Source organism: Zootoca vivipara, chromosome 2 (genome assembly GCF_965207765.1).
Source record: "Zootoca vivipara chromosome 2, rZooViv2.hap1.1, whole genome shotgun sequence".
NCBI classification, from domain to species: domain Eukaryota; kingdom Metazoa; phylum Chordata; class Lepidosauria; order Squamata; family Lacertidae; genus Zootoca; species Zootoca vivipara.
In genome coordinates, this window is record NC_142584.1 from 45,480,598 (window position 1) to 45,498,689 (window position 18,092).

Below are 18,092 nucleotides of genomic sequence, written 5' to 3' on the forward strand. Positions count from 1 at the left end.
TTGCACAGATCAGAGATCATGGTGGTGTGTAACAATACTAGAGAGAGCTGTTTTAGTAATCTGCTTGGTTGGGGAGCCTATTTTGGCTGAAAAGTGAGTTAAAAGTGAGGTGAAAATACTTTAAAAAACAACAAAAATTGTATGATTACATCTTTTTACATGTGACTGTGAATGCATGTTTCTGTAATAACTGAGAACAGGAATAATTCTGAATTATGTTTTATTTATTTTCTAACTCTAGCCTACAGCAGCTCACCAGCAACAGGTAACACAACAAAAAAGACTTAGCAATGTTTTGAAGATGTGATTTCTGGAACATTTTAAGCAGTTCACTTTTTTATATAAAAATATCCACATACCAGTTTCACTAATGTACTATAAGAAGCATGAAATTTGTTTGTAGTTATACATATCACTTTTTTTATTAAAAAAATGCAATTTAGAGGGTAGATTAACAGAAACACTTCCTCACGCATTATGTAGAAAAGTAACAAGTAAGTTGCCCTCTTTTTCCCTGACACGCTAGCTTTCTATGTGTAAGAACTACCCTTTCTTGCGAAGCAGAAGTATATAAAAAATGCAGCGCATCATTTGAGTATGTTCTAGGACAGGAGTGGGTAACATATGGCCTTTCTAACATTCCTCCCATCAGTCCCAGCCAGAATGGTCAATGACCGGTGGAAGCTTTAATTCAGCAAGATCTGGAGGGCCAAATTTAGTCATCCCTGATCTTGAAAGCTTGTACACTGGAGTCTGTGTGCTTCCTATGCAAAAAGCCTGAGATGGGAAAACCTTAAATAAAATATGTAGCTGGATAAAGGAACAAACAAAGAATAAAAAGAAGAGCCAGGCAATTTTGTAGAAGTCAACATTGCTGAGTTAAAAGTATCTGCTTCTTTCATATTCATGAACAACAAAAGAGGGGCAAGTTGTCTCTCCTTAGCAAAAGGAACAAATTTTCTTTTAAAAGTATAAGGACAAAGTATTACACAACTATACAGCATGACAACACAAAACTTGGATACTTGCAGACCATATGCCCCCAAATAATAAAAAGAACATAAAAGCAATTTGAACTGATTGTGCAGAAGAGCTCCTGACACTTCTCATCCCACACTCACCACTCATAGGTCATAATAGCTAGAAGGGACAGGGATATATCTTTAGAAAGAATGACTGAAAACAAACTGCTTGAATCAATTCTACTTAAAGCACACTAAATCAGTATGAAATATTTTCTTTGCCTGTCTTTTACCTCATTAGTACCAATAAAAAACGTCCTCTTTCTGACCCTTTGGTGATACGCGGGATCACATGAGGCAGATAAGAGAGGACAGGAAGAGCTGGCACAGCATCTTTTGTAGCCAAGAAAGGGGATGGGGCGAGTAGGATAAAAGAACTCTAATTAAATAAAGCGATCCATTCATCATGTCTCCCGTTTCCATTACAAAACCCCATTTTTCAGGGCTTTATAACTCAGCCATAAAAATGTGCTCTAGGCTGCAACTTGGCACACAAGGTCTCAGTTTGGGAGCACAGATTCATTCTTTCATTTGAAAAGAAAAGAAAAATGAGGAGCCTGTATTAGCTGCTTTTATTGTCTATTTCTGTATGCCACATTCTGACTAGAACAGGTGATGTTTACAATAAACAGTATACTACTAATAAGAACTGGCAATAAGACAACACTGTTCAAACAATATGCATTTCCATTACTAACATACAAAATTCAAGCTATAGCTATAAACCCGAGAATTGTATCTTTGCTAAAAAACAAAAAAAACAGAAAAGGAGGAGAGAACTTTTGAAACCAGAAGTATTGTTTATTGGCATATGTAATGAGGGCCTGTTTATTTATTTAATCCAGATTGATTAACTGCTAAATAAATAAATAAGCACTAAGCAGTTTAAATATAAAACAAGCAGGTCCTTCTTTCTGAACACAGTATTGTTCACATAACGAGTCCATGGTTACCATTATTTCCAATGGATATATTTCTAATCTAGGAGTTTTTGAATCTCTCTCCCTGCTTTTTCAATGGCTGCAGCCAATCAACAAAAGAAAGACAAAGTAAAAAATGATTTGTCTCAGCACTCCTGCTGTCTGATTCATTCAGTCTAGTTCTCCTCCTCCTTCCATTGTTTCTGCCCGGAAATGGCTGCCGACGACCAGCAAAGCAAGGAAGTAAGGAAGCCATTTGTTTGGATATGTGAATCTGCAGAGCATATAGCAAGGTTTAGGCATAATTCTTCATGTGAAGGTAAGTGAATTTTTGGATACCGAGCATACAGATAGTAGGACCTAAGTGTAGTATATATTATTCCTTAAATATAGCCATTAATCTATACAATTTTTTGTTCCAGATGTAGTATTGTAATGTGCTTTTGGAAATGGCAATTGATGCAAAATGTAGTGGCCATGAGAGTGATAGGGCAGTGGATTGAATGCATTTACTGTAATCCCCATTTTAAAAGTTAATCTGGTTGGCCTAGTGCTTCCATATAGACCTGCCCATGCCTTGAGATCTACAGATGAGGCTTTCCTGCTGGCCCCAATACAGCATGAAAGACAGCACAGGGCTTTGGGAAAGGACCTTTTCAGTTGTGGTCCCATGCCTATGGAATTCCTTTGCCACTGAAATGCATGCTCCTTCATGATATTATAGTAGGAAATAGGTTAAGACGCATCTCTTTCAGTAGAGTTTTGGAGAGGAATGTTATAAAGAATTATGGAAGTGATGAACAATTTAATGTTACCCTTTTCTATTGTGTATCAAAGTTATGCAATTGTTTTAATTATGTTTGATATTACTTTATTGTATTCTTTTTATATGTTGATTGATGCAAACTACTCTGTGTCAATAATAAAATAAACAAATGATGTAGCTGGGAGAACTACTGTGAAAATTATGTCTGTTCTGACTGGCATCTCAAGCAAGAGGACTACACTGCATTAAACACAAACCACTCATTTCCTTCTGTTTGCTAAGACTTCAGGGAGAGCAAACATGATTAGCCTTAAACTAGTTCTTCTGGTGAACTGAAAAGACTCAGGAACACATTTCATTTCATATGCAAGCATAAGCTACGAAAAAATAAGTGCCAGAGAAAACATAAAGATTAATCAAATCTGAATGTATAGTCAGAGATGTTGGAAACTTGATTAGAATAGAGGTTATTGGAGGCCTGTACATATGCCATATTAACAACTCAAATTAAGGAAGAGATATTCCCTCCCCCATTCATGGATGTGATTATATGTTCTACAAAGTTGTAGCAGCTGGATCATGCAGTGCTATATTTTATTGAATAGGGTTACCAATCTGTACAGTCAGAACTTTCACAACATTACCCTGTTGGTGGGGTTTGAATTTTTTGAAAGATGCAGGATTTTTTTTTGTTATGGAAATTTCTAACATAAATTAAAGTGACAAAAAGGAGTTGTGTATACAAGGCTTTAGAATGGGATGTTTCAGGAAGTTGCTGACTACATAAGCCACAATAAGGACCAATTACTATGGCTACATATTCCTTCCCAGAAAGGGTAATTCTGTTAGCATAAGTGTAATTGGCTGAATTATGTTGGAAAGATTCTTTACACATCTTCCCTACTGAATGGGAACCACACAATCTCTTTGTTTAAGTTGTAGTAGCCATGCACTTTTCAAACATATTCATTGGGCCAAACTCTAAACCCTTTAAGGTGCCAGAGGAATGTTGTATTTTCACTAAGAAACATGCATCTCAATCTAGGGGCATTGAATAAACAGCACAGAATTTAATGATAAACTTTTTAAAGATTTTTATCTTAGTAGAATTTTTATTTTAACATAAATTTTAAAAGATTTTTATCTTAACAGAACTTGATATGGCTGGCTATATTAAATGTAAAAAGGGCCCCCTGACCATCAGGTCCAGTCGTGTCCGACTCTGGGGTTGCGGCGCTCATTTCGCTCTATAGGCCGAGGGAGCCGGAGTTTGTCTGCAGACAGCTTCCGGGTCATGTGGCCAGCATGACAAAGCTGCTTCTGGCGAACCAGAGCAGTGCATGGAAACGCCGTTTACCTTTCCACTGGAGCGGTCCCTATTTATCTACTTGCACTTTGATGTGCTTTCGAACTGCTAGGTGGGCAGGAGCTGGGACCAAGCAACGGGAGCTCACCCCATTGCAGGGACTCGAACCAACGACCTTCTGATCAGCAAGCCCTAGACTCTGTGGTTTAACCCACAGCGCCACCTGGGTCCCTATATTAAATGTACTAATGTATATTAGTATGCTCTGATCAAGTGATTTAGTATTTAAAGAGATGAACGCTGGCAAGATGTCCTGCAGTTTACAAATCAGCTGTTGTGTTAAAAAAAGCAAATGTTTTAGAGCCCTTTGGCTAAAGAACTACACACACCTGCATATCAACAGGACGGACTCAATAGCCCATAAACACCGAACTCATCCATCAACTGCGGAACATTAACACTGCAAAATCTATTAGTTAAGTTAAAAAAAAACTTAAGTGAACTTTGTATTATTGGAATAATGCAAAGCACATTGGTGCGCTTCAGCTGAAGAAATAACATATCCACTCAGCACAGCAGCTATATAGACTTCATCACAGCAGCCAAGTTCCAACTAAAATTAAATATTTGTGAGTAACATATATCTCAATGGATTAGTTAAACACATGCTTAAACCTTTCCCATTCATATCAACAGTACATAAAAATGCTTTTCTGCAGTTTGATTTTATCTGACACTCTTAAGGCTTCGGCAGTGATCAAGGGCTGGTATGAAGGAAGGTTTCTATTCATTCTTAGTAAAAACAGCAAGGTACTAATATAGCACCTTCCTGATATTTGTGGCACTTATTTCTCACTGGGCAACGTTTGACACAAAAGTGTATACCATAAGTCGATATTAGTTGGAAATCAGTATTTATTCTGATCTTTCTATTAATGTTAATTAATTTTAGATATTATTACCACCTGTATCTCAAAATGCAATGCTGGGATAAACCCCTACAGCTCTGAACACAAAAACACATTCTAAAAATGTAACTGTTAAAATATATCCCAGTGGGATCAGAACAATATCAGAAATATCGACCATTGCACCTGGAGGAAGCAAATAAAAACTGTGAAATGGGTACATCTAGCTTTGTTTGCTGTTCCTTAAACCAGGAGGCTAGATGACACTTGTATTACAAAAAATGTAAATTTACATTAAGAAAAATACAACTTTAGAGTAAACTGTTTACTGTTAAAAACCTGAAAGAGATTTTGATTCAATGTTTCATTTTATCCCATGCCCTTTGCTGACACCGTTGTGGCAGCATGTTATAACAGTAGATAGGAGTAGTAGAATCACCTGCTGTTTAGGCCCCTTATGTTACCTACAAACAGCTGGATAAGGAAGGGTGTGAGGATGGAGTTTCAGTCATAACAGGGTGAATTTCCTGGCTTATGTCACCACCTTCCCATTACTCAAAAGATAATTTTCTTGTCTGTGACTACAGGAACTTGGGAGTTAAATCACTTGGCATTTCATATGGAGAAACACTTTGGCTTAAAATTCCCTCTACAAGAGCAAAGATTTGACAAGTTTGGCAGCTGAGCTTATATATTTATATGTTTCTCTGGGAGGTGAGAGGGGGAGTGAATAGAATATATAATTTCTTTCACAGGCCACACAACAGAAAGTTCCAAAGGGGCTTTCTCTTTTGCACATGAGATAATAGTCTCTCATCTTGAAACACAAAGGTTGTAGGAATGCAATTCTGCTTCTGCCAGCAGAATCTACACAGTGAATTAAAATAAAACAAGGGAAAAAATCAGTGCCATAACTTCAGAATTTAGTGATGTCAAATTCCCCTCTAGGTGGCTTACAGCACATATAAAAAATTATAAAACATCGGACATTAAACATTTCCCAATATAGGGCTGCCTTCAGATGTCTTCTAAAAGTCAAATAGTTGTTTATTTCCCTGACATCTGATGGGAGGGCGTTCCACAGGGTGGGTGCCACTACTGAGAAGGCCCTCTCCCTGGTTCCCTGTAATTTCACTTCTCACAGTGAGGGAACCGTCAGAAGGCCCTCAGAGCTCCCACCCACCTGTTCCCCTATTCCCCAACCCTTTCCCTTTAAATAGCTCTTGGGGAAAACAGCTTGCCCAAAAGGGCAATGGCGTCCTTTTGTCTTGTACATTGCAGTGCAATGTGCTAGGCACCAAAGGGAGAACATTCCCTGCTCCTTCATTCTCTGTCCAGAGCACCACTAATGTCAGCTAGGAATGCTTCTCTGCATCAGATTTTAATCCACACTGTGAAGAGGTTGTGGTGCCTAATGTCTCCCTTTTCTTTAAATCACATATTATGAGTCCCCATAACTCATATCAAAAACTTTGACTAATGAGTTTCACCAGCATCTCTAGTTCAAACACTTTCCATAACAAGAACCGAACATAGTCTGTCATAACAAGGTAGCCCATTTTAAAGGAAAATACGTCACAGTGAAATCAAATTGAGGTGATGATCCAGCCAAAAGTAAGTATTGTAATTCCAACTGTTTTGGTCTCTAAGGTGCTGCTGGAAGGATTTTTTTTTATTTTGTTTTGACTACGTCAGACCAACACGGCTACCTACCTGTAACTTGAATGGGAACGTTAAGTATGTGCTTAACACACCCATTCAAAACAATGGAACAAAATGCTTAGGTTTACAGTGGTGCCTCGCTAGATGAATTTAATTTGTTCCACGGGTCAGTTCTTATAATGAAAAATTCGTCTAGCGAATCCCATAGGAATGCATTTAATTTATTATTATTATTATTTTGCCCATAGGAACGCATTAATTGAATTTCAATGCATTCCTATGGGAAACCGTGATTCGCTAGACGATTTTTTTCGTAAAACGAATTTGTCTAGCGAGGCAACCTCTGCTCAAAAAATCCTTTCGTTAAGTGAAAAATTTGTCTTACAGGGCATTCGTCTAGCGAGGCACCACTGTACTTGGTTCATGGCCTAACACAATTTTCTGTTATGGGCCGTTATTGTATGATAGCCTTTTCTGTTTCACAATAATGATAGCTAAGTTGCATTATCCACTATCTTTGTTTTAACACAATTTGTTTTCAGTTACCTGAATCCATCTTGATGTGAGTCTGAAAGATGGCAAGTGCCTCCATTCTGGCAGGGATTCTGAATACAGGCATTGATAGGTGTGCTGCAGTCTCGACCCTAACAACAACAACAACAAGTCCATGTAAAATGGTTAGTCCTATTTTTTCTTTGATGCAGACATTGATTCTCATCTCCCTTGCCTGCATTTTCTCATTGAAAGACACAAAGGATGCAAACTTCAGAAAGAGACCATCCAGTCCTATTCACTGAAAGCATTTTCCTTAAAGTGGGGTTTTGAGAAGAGAAGAAGAAATAGTAAAGTGGGAATTGAAAATATAGTTATTTTATCACCTAGAGATAGTTGCTTCCTACGTAGTAATGCACTTGTAAAATATCAAACATAAGCAATAAGAAATGTATATGTATGAGACATAAGGCAAGATACATTGTGTTTGTAACTTAAACAACATCTCAGCAAAGCAGCATTATGTACTATTGACTTTTATCTTTGTAGCAGAGTTACTGGTAATTCATTAAAGATACCAAGCAAGTTAGTGTTTATACCTAAAAGCAAACTTTCAGTTGACAAACACCTCTGACAAGCTGCTTTGGTCACCTAACTATCCTCGTGGAATCAAAGCTTATCAAACTGTTGTCAGATTGGCATGTTTGCCTATGTAATCAAATGTGTCATTTATGCCAACTAATACACACAAAAGGACACCTACAACAACCTACACTAAATTAATGAATAAATAAATAAAATTTAAAAACAAGTCAAGGAGACTGCATTTTGCATACAACACCAGATAAAGCTGAAATGTCTTTGCTCTTCAGATACTTTCAATGTTGTATCTTTAAAGAATAACTTCAAAGGAAGATAAAAGGCTGATTATATCTTAGCTAGAAATATTTTATCCGATTTCTCCAGCATTGAGCAGTGTTAAACTTTGCACCAAGAACAGGAAACTTTCCTCAGTTCAAGGGCCACCTGCTTTTCTGGTCCACTTTCTGGTGGCTACATCCCAGTGATAGGCACGGCCAGAGGCAAAATGAAGTGAGTAGTGAAGACACAGTAGTCTAGATCTCATTCACTAACACACTTCTCTCGGTCCTTCATGCAAGTAAGTGATAAATATTATCAAAGGACACCTAGGCAAAAACACTTAAGGCGGTGTAGAAAGCAGGGCTGGTGAGGTTGTGTGGCTTGGGAAGACACCCAAGGGTCAGATAGAGAGGGCTGAATGGCCACATCCAGCCCCAGCCCCTGGGTGTGATGTTCCCCACCCTTCTTATACACATGGTTTGACAGTACATAAATATATAGATTTTGCTTCACTAATGCTTATTGGCACAAAACGATGGGAAGAAACTGACATCATACTAAGGTTGTATCAGGGCAAGCATTTCAGCCAGTTTATGCACATTTTCACACATTTCATCACCAATCTACTGAGGACAAAAAGCAGCTGGGATTTGACAAGATCTTTTTTGCTAAAGATAACATTCTGAAACCTTTGCTGGGCAGATGCAAGAATGTGACAGAGTGCATCAGGAAAATTGAGTTCTTTGTTAAATGGCTGCATTGCTTATAAGAGCAGCAGTCCTTTGAATCTGATGTTTCAGGAATGTGCTTTGTATGCAATTTCAACCACCTAAGAAAGGTGTGGAGCTACACTATGTCTCACAAGGGAGACACGAGAGCTCTCACAGGACTTCTCTGTCTCACCCATAATTGGGAGTAAAGGTAAAGGGACCCCTGACCATTAGGTCCAGTCATGACAGACTCTAGGGTTGCGGCGCTCATCCCGCATTATTGGCCGAGGGAGCCAGCGTACAGCTTCCAGGTAATGTGGCCAGCATGGCAAAGCCGCTTCTGGCGAACCAGAGCAGCACACGGAAACGCCGTTTACCTTCCCACCTATTTATCTACTTGCACTTTGACATGCTTTCAAACTGCTAGGTTGGCAGGAGCTGGGACCGAGCAACGGGAGCCCACCCCGTCGCGGGGATTCGAACCGCCGACCTTCTGATCGGCAAGCCCTAGACTCTGTTGTTTAATCCACAGCGCCACCCACGTCCCATAATTGGGAGTAGTTCCCAATTGAACTATGAATTTCTTACTTGCAAACAAATTCAGTTACAGATATAAAGAAAGCATAAAGTCATTGATTGGCATCTTGACTCTCACTAAGATGAAGTATAACTTGTAATAATAAGTAATATCTGGGGATCTTATGATAGCCACTTGTTGCCCAGTGGCTGCGTTGCTAACCTTGGAAGGAAGAAGTGGTAAATCAGCATTCTACACCACTACTTGACATGACTAACATAATTCAAATGCATCTGACTTTCTGTTTGAACACAACTATATCCATTTTACTTTAAATTCTCTCAATGCTACAGTATAAATGGCTTTTATTAGTTTCCAAAACATATCAGTATTTTGGTAAAGATGAAAATGGCCTCATGGAGGTATTTTTGAACCCCCTTTCAAAAACAGCTCTCTTATACCATCTGAAAAGCTACTCCTGAAAACCAGATTAAGTTCAAGTGTGGCCTCTGACACAAGGAGCTGAAATTGAAGAAAAGTAAAGAGAGAAGAACTTAGTGAGTATACAGAACAACATGGACATGTCCAAGGGGCTCTTTGGATTCCCCCCCCCCGAGATGTGTTTGAATGGAGGACCATGTCTGTGTGGCACTTTGGATGCACAAAGTGTTTTAGAGTACATGGAGAAGGGGATCAAACTTCAGAAGAGATTAAGCACACATCTTGCATACATAAATGTCCTAGGACAGGGGTGGCCAACTCCCAAGAGACTGCGATCTACTCACAGAGTTATAAACTGGCAGTGATATACCCCCCTTTTTGGGTTCATGTCATAGTTGTTGAGCTTTTTTTAGGGGAGCCTAAGATGTTGAGCTTCTTTGGGGGGGGGGAGCCAGTGATCTACCAGTGATCTACCACAGATGTCCAGTGATCTACTGGTAGATCACAACCCACCTGTTGGACATGACCATCCTAGGGTCAATTTCCTGCCAAAGTGGCAGGGCTGGGAAAAACTCCTGCCTAAGGTCTTGGAGGGCCACTTGCCAGCCAGAGTAAACAATACTGAGCTAGATGGACCAATTGTTTGTTCCAGTATAGTGCAGCTTCCTATGTTTACAATCTTTGCAAGTCCTCAGCACAGCCAAGGACTTTGGGACTTCAACACATCCAGCCCCTATCAAGTCTAAGCAGAGTTTTACTCTGGTTTCCCACTCATTTACACGGTAGAAAGATTTTTAAAGTGGCATTACACCAACTTTATGAATCCATGCTTCATATTATATTATATAATATCCATGCTTAATATTGATCTACTTTTTGGGAGTGCTTCTTTTATGTCTGTGAGGCACTACGGTGCTCATCATGGAACATAAATGTCCATGTAGATATCCTCTAAACCCGGCCTTCCACCAACCCAGTGACTTCCAGATGTGTTGGACTCCAACTCCCATCATCTCCAGCCAGCATAGCCAATGGTGAAGGATGATCAGAGTTAAAGTCCAAAGCTTCTGGATGGCACCAGACTGGGGAAAGCTACCCTAATTTAGCTACAATTGGTCCCCAAGTTCCATGTCTAAGACTTTATCCACTGAATTCTACTCAATTAATTCAACACTCCAGCTTCTTTTGTGACTACTTTCATCAGAAGCAACACATGCAGCTGAAGACTTGCTACATCTTCTGTACTCCAGATAAGGAAATACTTTTTGAGTTGCCTGACTGAATAATCAATTAAACTCTTTCAGCTCTCTTGCGTAATCATTCTTGGATTAGGGGTCCTGCCATCTAACTGATGTAGCAACACACTCCTCCACACAAGATTTTCTTCACATCGACATCAAACAAGGAATAACAAATGTTGAAAGGGCAGACTCAATACAATTTATCAAGGTAAAGGAAATAGCTTCCAGATGGACAGACGTGTTTGGTGCTGGTTGGTGAGAAGGAAGCAAGGTATTGTTACTGAATTAGCATTACACTCTAGAAGAACAGCTTGGTACAAAGAGAATTATCTTTTCATATGATTCACATTTGAATTTGTCAAATGTCACTTCTGTAAAAAAAAATATGTGGCAACAATGTAGGGGTTTTCTTGAGGGTTGTAGAAGACTTCTACTCTCTTTCTCCCAGGTCTCTGGTACTAGTTGCTCTTCTACGGTACTCCATATCGTCCGAATACGGCCCATACAGATGCAACAGTATTTTTAGATTAGTATGTACACACACATAATGTCTTCAAAATCTCAAGACAGTATGAAATGGAAAAGTTATGAAATGTGTTAACATTACCTGACATCTGGACAGCAGTTTCCCCAGCTGGGCACTATAGCATTTAAAAGGGAGCCCAAGAAATGTCCTTTCTTCCTTGAAACATCTTTGCACTCATCCCAAAAAATCATATGCTCCAAATTAATATCCCATACTAATTTCTGCCACCTATGCATCACTAGCAGAGGTTGTTCATCATAAACACCATCCCCATTGCTGCATTGCATTATTTAAGTAGTCAAAAGGCAAGTTAAATTTCCACTGAGAGGTGTGGCCCAGCTGTTATCATACCTTGTAACCGAACGGGCAAGTACATCGAAAAAAATCCAGTGGGTCATTGCTGCAAGTCCCATTATTTTTGCATGGATTGGATAGGCAAGGGTTACACTTGGATACAATACTGATATCGACAACTCCTAAAAAGAAAGAAAAGCACAACTGAAAAATGTGTGTGTACAGTTTATGTAATGAACATTGATTTTTACTGACATAATTTTTTACAGTAAGGAAGCCAAGGCAAAGGACAGTAGAGAAGGGCCCATTCTTACGGATCAGCTGGATCTTTAACAACAACAACCTCTTTAATAATAGTGGGTGGTCCAGTCTGTAGGGTAGAAAAATGGACCACCAGATAAGGGAGGGAACTCCTTAGATGTGCTGATAATTATTAGTTTAAACACTATTAAAAGGTAGTGGTGGTGAAACCAACAATTGAAAGACCAAAACTTGTATGTGTATTTTCCTCTGTGCTGCTACCATGGAACCCTCCTAGCATGATAGCAATGCAGAGGTACAAGCTTTCAATGGGCCTGATGTCTCTTACACTGATAGGAAGTATTTGGTTTGCTACTTGCTTCCCTTCAGCCCAGAGCTTATAGTTTAGGGAAATTAGACTTGGAAGCTGCCACAACAGAAACTTCTCTCCTGATTTGAAATTTCCACCCATCTAAGATCCTTTGAGGTGTTTAGAGTTCTGCTCCTTCAGCTCAACGTGGGTTACCACAACTGAAATCAAATATATTGCTTATTTAGAGATCTGAGCCACAACTCAGAGGTGGAATATAGATTACTGTATGCCTTTCTCTGCAGCATAGGAAGAGTAAGAGACCTTCTATGGTTCTTACAGCTTAGCAATAGTATGGCATGAGTGGCAGCAAAGTAAGATGGGCAGAAATCTACAACAGTGTATAGCATATCTTGTTATTAAGTTTAACATTTATTTTTCAATTTCACAATTTTGAAGCAAAATAGTTGAATGTAATGTTTTCTATTTAAAGATAGTAAGTCTATTTACAGACAGTAAGTGGTTCCCTTTCAGCTTGAAGCCTTTTTGTTTCTTTAACTCCCCATGGTAGTCAAAACGGCTACAAATGTAAACAGTAATTAAAAGCATAAAAATACATTAAAACAAACACACACAGAGACCTCACACATTTTTCCACATATAGAAGGGAGTCTCATAGTTTATTACATAGAAAACTGTGCAATTATGAAAATACTTGTGAGACTTTTATCTTAGCAAACTGTTTGAAAGGCTGGAAGGTTCTTCACTGAATGCAATTACAATCTATTGTGTCTATCTGCAAAAGTGATGGATATGGAGGCAGCCTATAGCTATGTATGTTTGCCAATATGGAAACAAGAGGATTTCAAAGACTGAGGGGCTCAGGAGCTTTACATTAATAAGTAACGAAAATGCCAGTAATATCTATGTCATACACTGCCAAATAATAATGAGTGATAATTTATTTTGCATTAAAATGTTTAATTAGTAAGATTTAGAAAGTGAAAATTTTGTGAAACCCTTCGCATGAGAGATGAAAATGTTTAACCAAAGCCAAAAGTTTGCAGTCAAATTCTTTGTGTCAAAACATGGTGAAGCAGTTTTATCTAGAAGGGATTTTTTGCCATTTTCCTTGGGCATTTAAACTAAAGACAATACAGGTAACTCGCACTTATACGTAATTAACTTAGTGACTGCAGCTTTGTGTGGTGTGGGGAAAAGAAATAAATAGATGAAGACCAGATGAAAGCCACTCTCCAATTATTTATTCTTTCCAGCCATACTACACAGAGTTTCAGAAAGTGGTGTGAGAGGTCATCAGCATCCTACAGCCGGGTAAGCAGCTTCCTATGATGTAGTAAGAAGCCCAGTATATAACAGAGTACAGTGCACACTAAGGACTTGTACCTACCTTTGCATTGAAAGTGGTGGGTTGGTGTTGTAAGCAACAGCCTGTCTGTCATGTCATCTGGACTGCTGCATCGTGCAATTCCTGGCTCTTTGTAGCCTGCCTTCACCCATTCAGAAAGCCAGCGCAGGTTGCAGTCACAATGCAAAGGGTTGGTACCAAGTGCCCTAAGGTGGGTTAAAATACAGGCACATATATAACCAACAGTTGTTCAAAGAATCCCTAAAACTATTTGTCTCGTTTTATCAAAATATTTAAACAATAAAACATTTTATGGATATGTGATTAAAAGAAAACTTTCTGATGGTCAGCCATTAATCTGTGTCCCTGTTGCTGGCTCTTAATATGTTATTTGGCCAGTTTCAGCATCAAAGCATCAATTCTCTTTCTTCCACTATTCCTCATGTATACTACTGCTTCACAGCTTCAACACAAATTCCCATCTTTCTGCTATGGAGGAGACTGAAAAACTAATAATATCCTAAACGTAGCAGGCATCATCCTTGAGAATTAACAGCTCACACTTGGAGATCAGAAGTAAGCAGATAAAGTTTTGCATTCAGGTGATACTCAACCTAGCCTGCAGCTTTGACCACATTCAGTTTGATAGAAAGAAGCCCACCCTGCTCAGAGTCACTGCTAATTTGAATGCAGATGAAGCAGAACCATGTCCATCCACAGCAATGTGGGGGAATCATAAAACCTTCCTCCCTAATTCTGGATTAGGAACCCATTCTGGTTTGGGAGAAAGACCTTGGTGTTATTCAGGAAAGAGAGGGGGCAATTAACTCTTTCACTGCATGGTCCAATTATGAATATCTCTCAGGGGATCTGAAGATACTGACTAAGTCCCAGAAGCACAGGGCCGTAGGGGGAGAAAACATTTTCATTCTTCACAAGCTCTCTCTATTTTGTTTCTCACTGCTCCTCAGCCTCCCACTACTGATCAGTCAACTTATCCTGTAAAAGCACAATGGGTTTCATCTCTCTCTTTCTATGCCTTCTACCAAAAACTTCATTATAAGACCACTTGAGATTTTACTTTATTTAAACTCTGAATCGATCAGTAAATAAACTCTTGCAGTTCAAGTGGAATATTTTGGGAGAACGATCTAAAGGTTAAGGGGTATGATCCCAGTGGCATTATGCTGGTTCTAACAAAGTTTTTGCTCCACAGGAGTGCTTAGCTTTGTTTCCTGCAGAGGAAAAACATTATGATGGGTTCATCCCCTAGAGAGAAAGTTAAGAAATTATTTACACATACAAAAATGATCGAAAATTAAGTCTTCATGTATACCTTTTCCATTGGAGATAACAAAAATAATTTCTTAAAACGGAGTTCATGCTCAAAAAATGTTTTTTTGGGGAAAGCAGCTGGAATACTGACAGATGAAATTCCACTAATGTTGTTAATGTAATTCCAGAGACATGACTGATTAAACAATTCTGCCCTAGACAAATTCATGCTGAGAGTTCATGAGTTGAACTACCGGCAGGGGTTCATCCATCAACATTAAGTAAATGGAACAGCAATCTTTCCTGAAAGGGGCCAAATGTACCCAATTTATAAATTCTCACATAAGAAAAATAATTTGGCATATTATCTATGAGCTGTTGAACAAGCATGTATCTGGAGTTCCACAAACATACACTTAAGAATTGCCCAAATGCTCAGGAAGATCTTGAGATGGAGAATGAGATCAAAGAGACATCTAAAGGAGGAAGAGCTGTAGTAAGGGGTGGCTTAAGATACTGTAAATGTGTGCTCCAGTCAAGCGAAAGAGGTAAAAAATTTAAATGACTTCCCTAGAACAGTACCTTTAAAGCCCTAAATGGCTTTGGCCCTGGATAGCCAAATGAGCATCTCCTCCCACAGACCCTGAAGTCCAGACCCTGAGGTTCAACTCTGAGGCCTTCTGGCAGTTCCCTCATTGTAAGAAGTGAAGTTACAGAGAACCAGGCAGAGGGCCTTCTTGGTAGTGGCGCCTGCCCTTTGGGAAGCTCTCATCAGATGTCAATTATACGAGTTTCTGTAGACATCTGAACGGAGCTCTGTATAGCAAAGCTTTTAATGTCTGATGTTTTGCTGTGTTAAGCTGGTTTATTATTTAATATATTGTGAGCTGCCCGAAGCATTTTGGATGAGGTGGGTTTCAAATCACACCAAACAATAATAAAAATTTGCAATGCACATGCTTTACATTTGGCTGCCTACAATTATGATCTGGTAGATTCAAATGCTTCTATTCATTTCAAAAGGCAATGACAGTTTTCCAAGCTGGACAATTCAGCATGAGGCCATAATATTTGCAGTTAAAATACATTATAACAAACCCAAACATATTTATGATAGGAGCCTATGTGTGGTAATATATACTCCTACTAATAAAACATGGTTCTGCTAAACCAAAATAATGAAATGACCTTGAATATATTATTCCAAAATAAGGCTTTCAAGCTTTACTCTCATTATTTGCAGTAGAGGTTGGATGAAGGAGCTAATTAAGAGCTGATATTACAGAAACCTCCTGAATACTGTATTAAAAAGTCTATTCCAAAGACCCAAACCCTATGATCATGGTAGTGATTTAGATGATCTAATTTACTTGAGCCAGAAATTTTAGAACAATGTAAATTTGCCTACGCTATCAGTTTAGACAAATTCATCCCTTTCATGTTCTGCTGACATTTTGTCATTAAAATCTTGCATCAAAAATGTGCACAGAATTTTAAAGTATTAAAAACTTGGTGAAAATTTTGTTTAGCCTCAGTCACTGCTTAATGTTTCAAATGTAGCTAGTTTTCAGATTTGCTCTGAAGGTGAAATTTGCTCAGTGCTGGTAAGAATAAATACAACTGCAATGTGAAATAGCTGTACAAATCCTACTTAGCAAAATGATTTGTACAGTGTCACTAGTCTATTGAGGGTAACGGTACTTACAGATGGGAAAGTGACACGAGATCATTAAAAGAACCTTCAGGAACGCTGGAAATATCATTGCCATGAAGAGTCCTAGGAGAGAAGGGAATAATATAATGTTAGAATGCAGCTCGATCAAATATTATGTTAAGAAGTGCAGGTGTTTTTAATCACTTTTCGAGGCATATTCAATACATAACTTAGGAAACAACATTATTTTGCTGCCTTCACAAATTAAAGATAAGGTGGTTTGAGGAAGATGCTTTTTTATTTAAACCAAGGGAAAATCACTCATAGATTGTAAACTCTTTCATCAAGCCTTGCATAAGAGGGCAAAGGGATACAATTTCATATAACAGGGAATACTAAAGGGGTAGTTCTGGGGCAAACTATGAACACATACTTTCAGAAAGGAAGTTAAGGTTAAGTGACATCCACCCATTCCATTATATAAAAATATCTGAGATTTTGTCCAACTGGGGAATTATTTCAAGACCTTTGTATCATCAGGAAAACTTACCATTTCTAATTTCTAATCAACAAATCTGTTGCAGATACAATATTGCCAATTGGACTGTAAAACCAATTGTCAGTATTACTGGTATATCAAACCAAGAAACAGGATATCACAGACTGCCTCTCTGCTCCTTCCATTGTGCAGCACAAATTTCAACCGTTAGGTGCAACAGCAATTAATCATTATGCCAGCATTTGCATCTACCAAACTTAGAGTTAACTGGGATAACCACTTAACTCAGGATCTGAAACTGTCTTGAAACGTGGTTAAGTGTGAACACGTTAGCTTTAACCACATGATCCTGTGACATGATCTCTGTGCTGATTCAGATAATTTACATACGTACATTTGTTGTTTGGCTTTCTCTTGCGGACTATTTTAAGCAGATATTAGTTTAACGTTTTGCACTTTATTCTTCAAGAAGAGCAAGAGATAAATATATTGTCCTGTGATTGTGTGTTTCTGTTTTTAACTGTGAGCTATTCTGTCAAGAGTAAAGAGCTGTAGCAAATGTAGTCCATTATTAATACCATTTTAACACAATCAATATTATAATTATTGGTACACTCTAGCTCAATATTTGAAACAGGCACTGTACTGTGAAGAGTATTCCAAACAGTTCAAACAAATACAACAATTACTGCATTGCATTATACGTGGGACTGCCTCTGAAGATGGTTTGGAAACTTCAGCTAGTGCAAAATTCAACAGCCAAGTTGCTCTCTGGGGTAAGATGGTTTAAGCATATAAAACCAGTCCTGGCTTGATTGCACTGGCTGCCAATTAGTTTCTGGGCCCAATTCAAGTAGCTGGTTTTGATCCCATAAAGCTTAAATGGCTCAGGCTTAGTTGAATCTACTTCAGCTTGACCACACAGTGCAAAATCCACATTCCATGTGTATGTTTCCAAGGTGTACACACAATAAGGAGATACATTGTTATGATTGTACCTGCATAACAAGTCTTATCTAACATCTCTTTGTACACTCACACTATTAAGTTTTTTAGAAACTTAAGCATACTCCTAAAAA

At 38.5% G+C, this 18,092-nt stretch overlaps 1 protein-coding gene across 2 annotated transcripts in view; it reads right to left on the minus strand.

The window, feature by feature from the left end:
* The window catches only part of SLIT3 (slit guidance ligand 3), a 409,547-nt gene that overhangs the window by 51,248 nt on the left and 340,207 nt on the right, over window positions 1-18,092 (minus strand). For both annotated transcript variants that reach the window (XM_035105175.3, XM_035105174.3), the window contains exons 24-27: window positions 16,566-16,637; window positions 13,628-13,791; window positions 11,724-11,848; window positions 7,131-7,228 (exon numbers count right to left, since the gene is read on the minus strand). In XM_035105175.3, coding sequence (XP_034961066.1) covers window positions 7,131-7,228; window positions 11,724-11,848; window positions 13,628-13,791; window positions 16,566-16,637 — 459 coding nt within the window. The remainder of the gene's footprint in view (window positions 1-7,130; window positions 7,229-11,723; window positions 11,849-13,627; window positions 13,792-16,565; window positions 16,638-18,092) is intronic.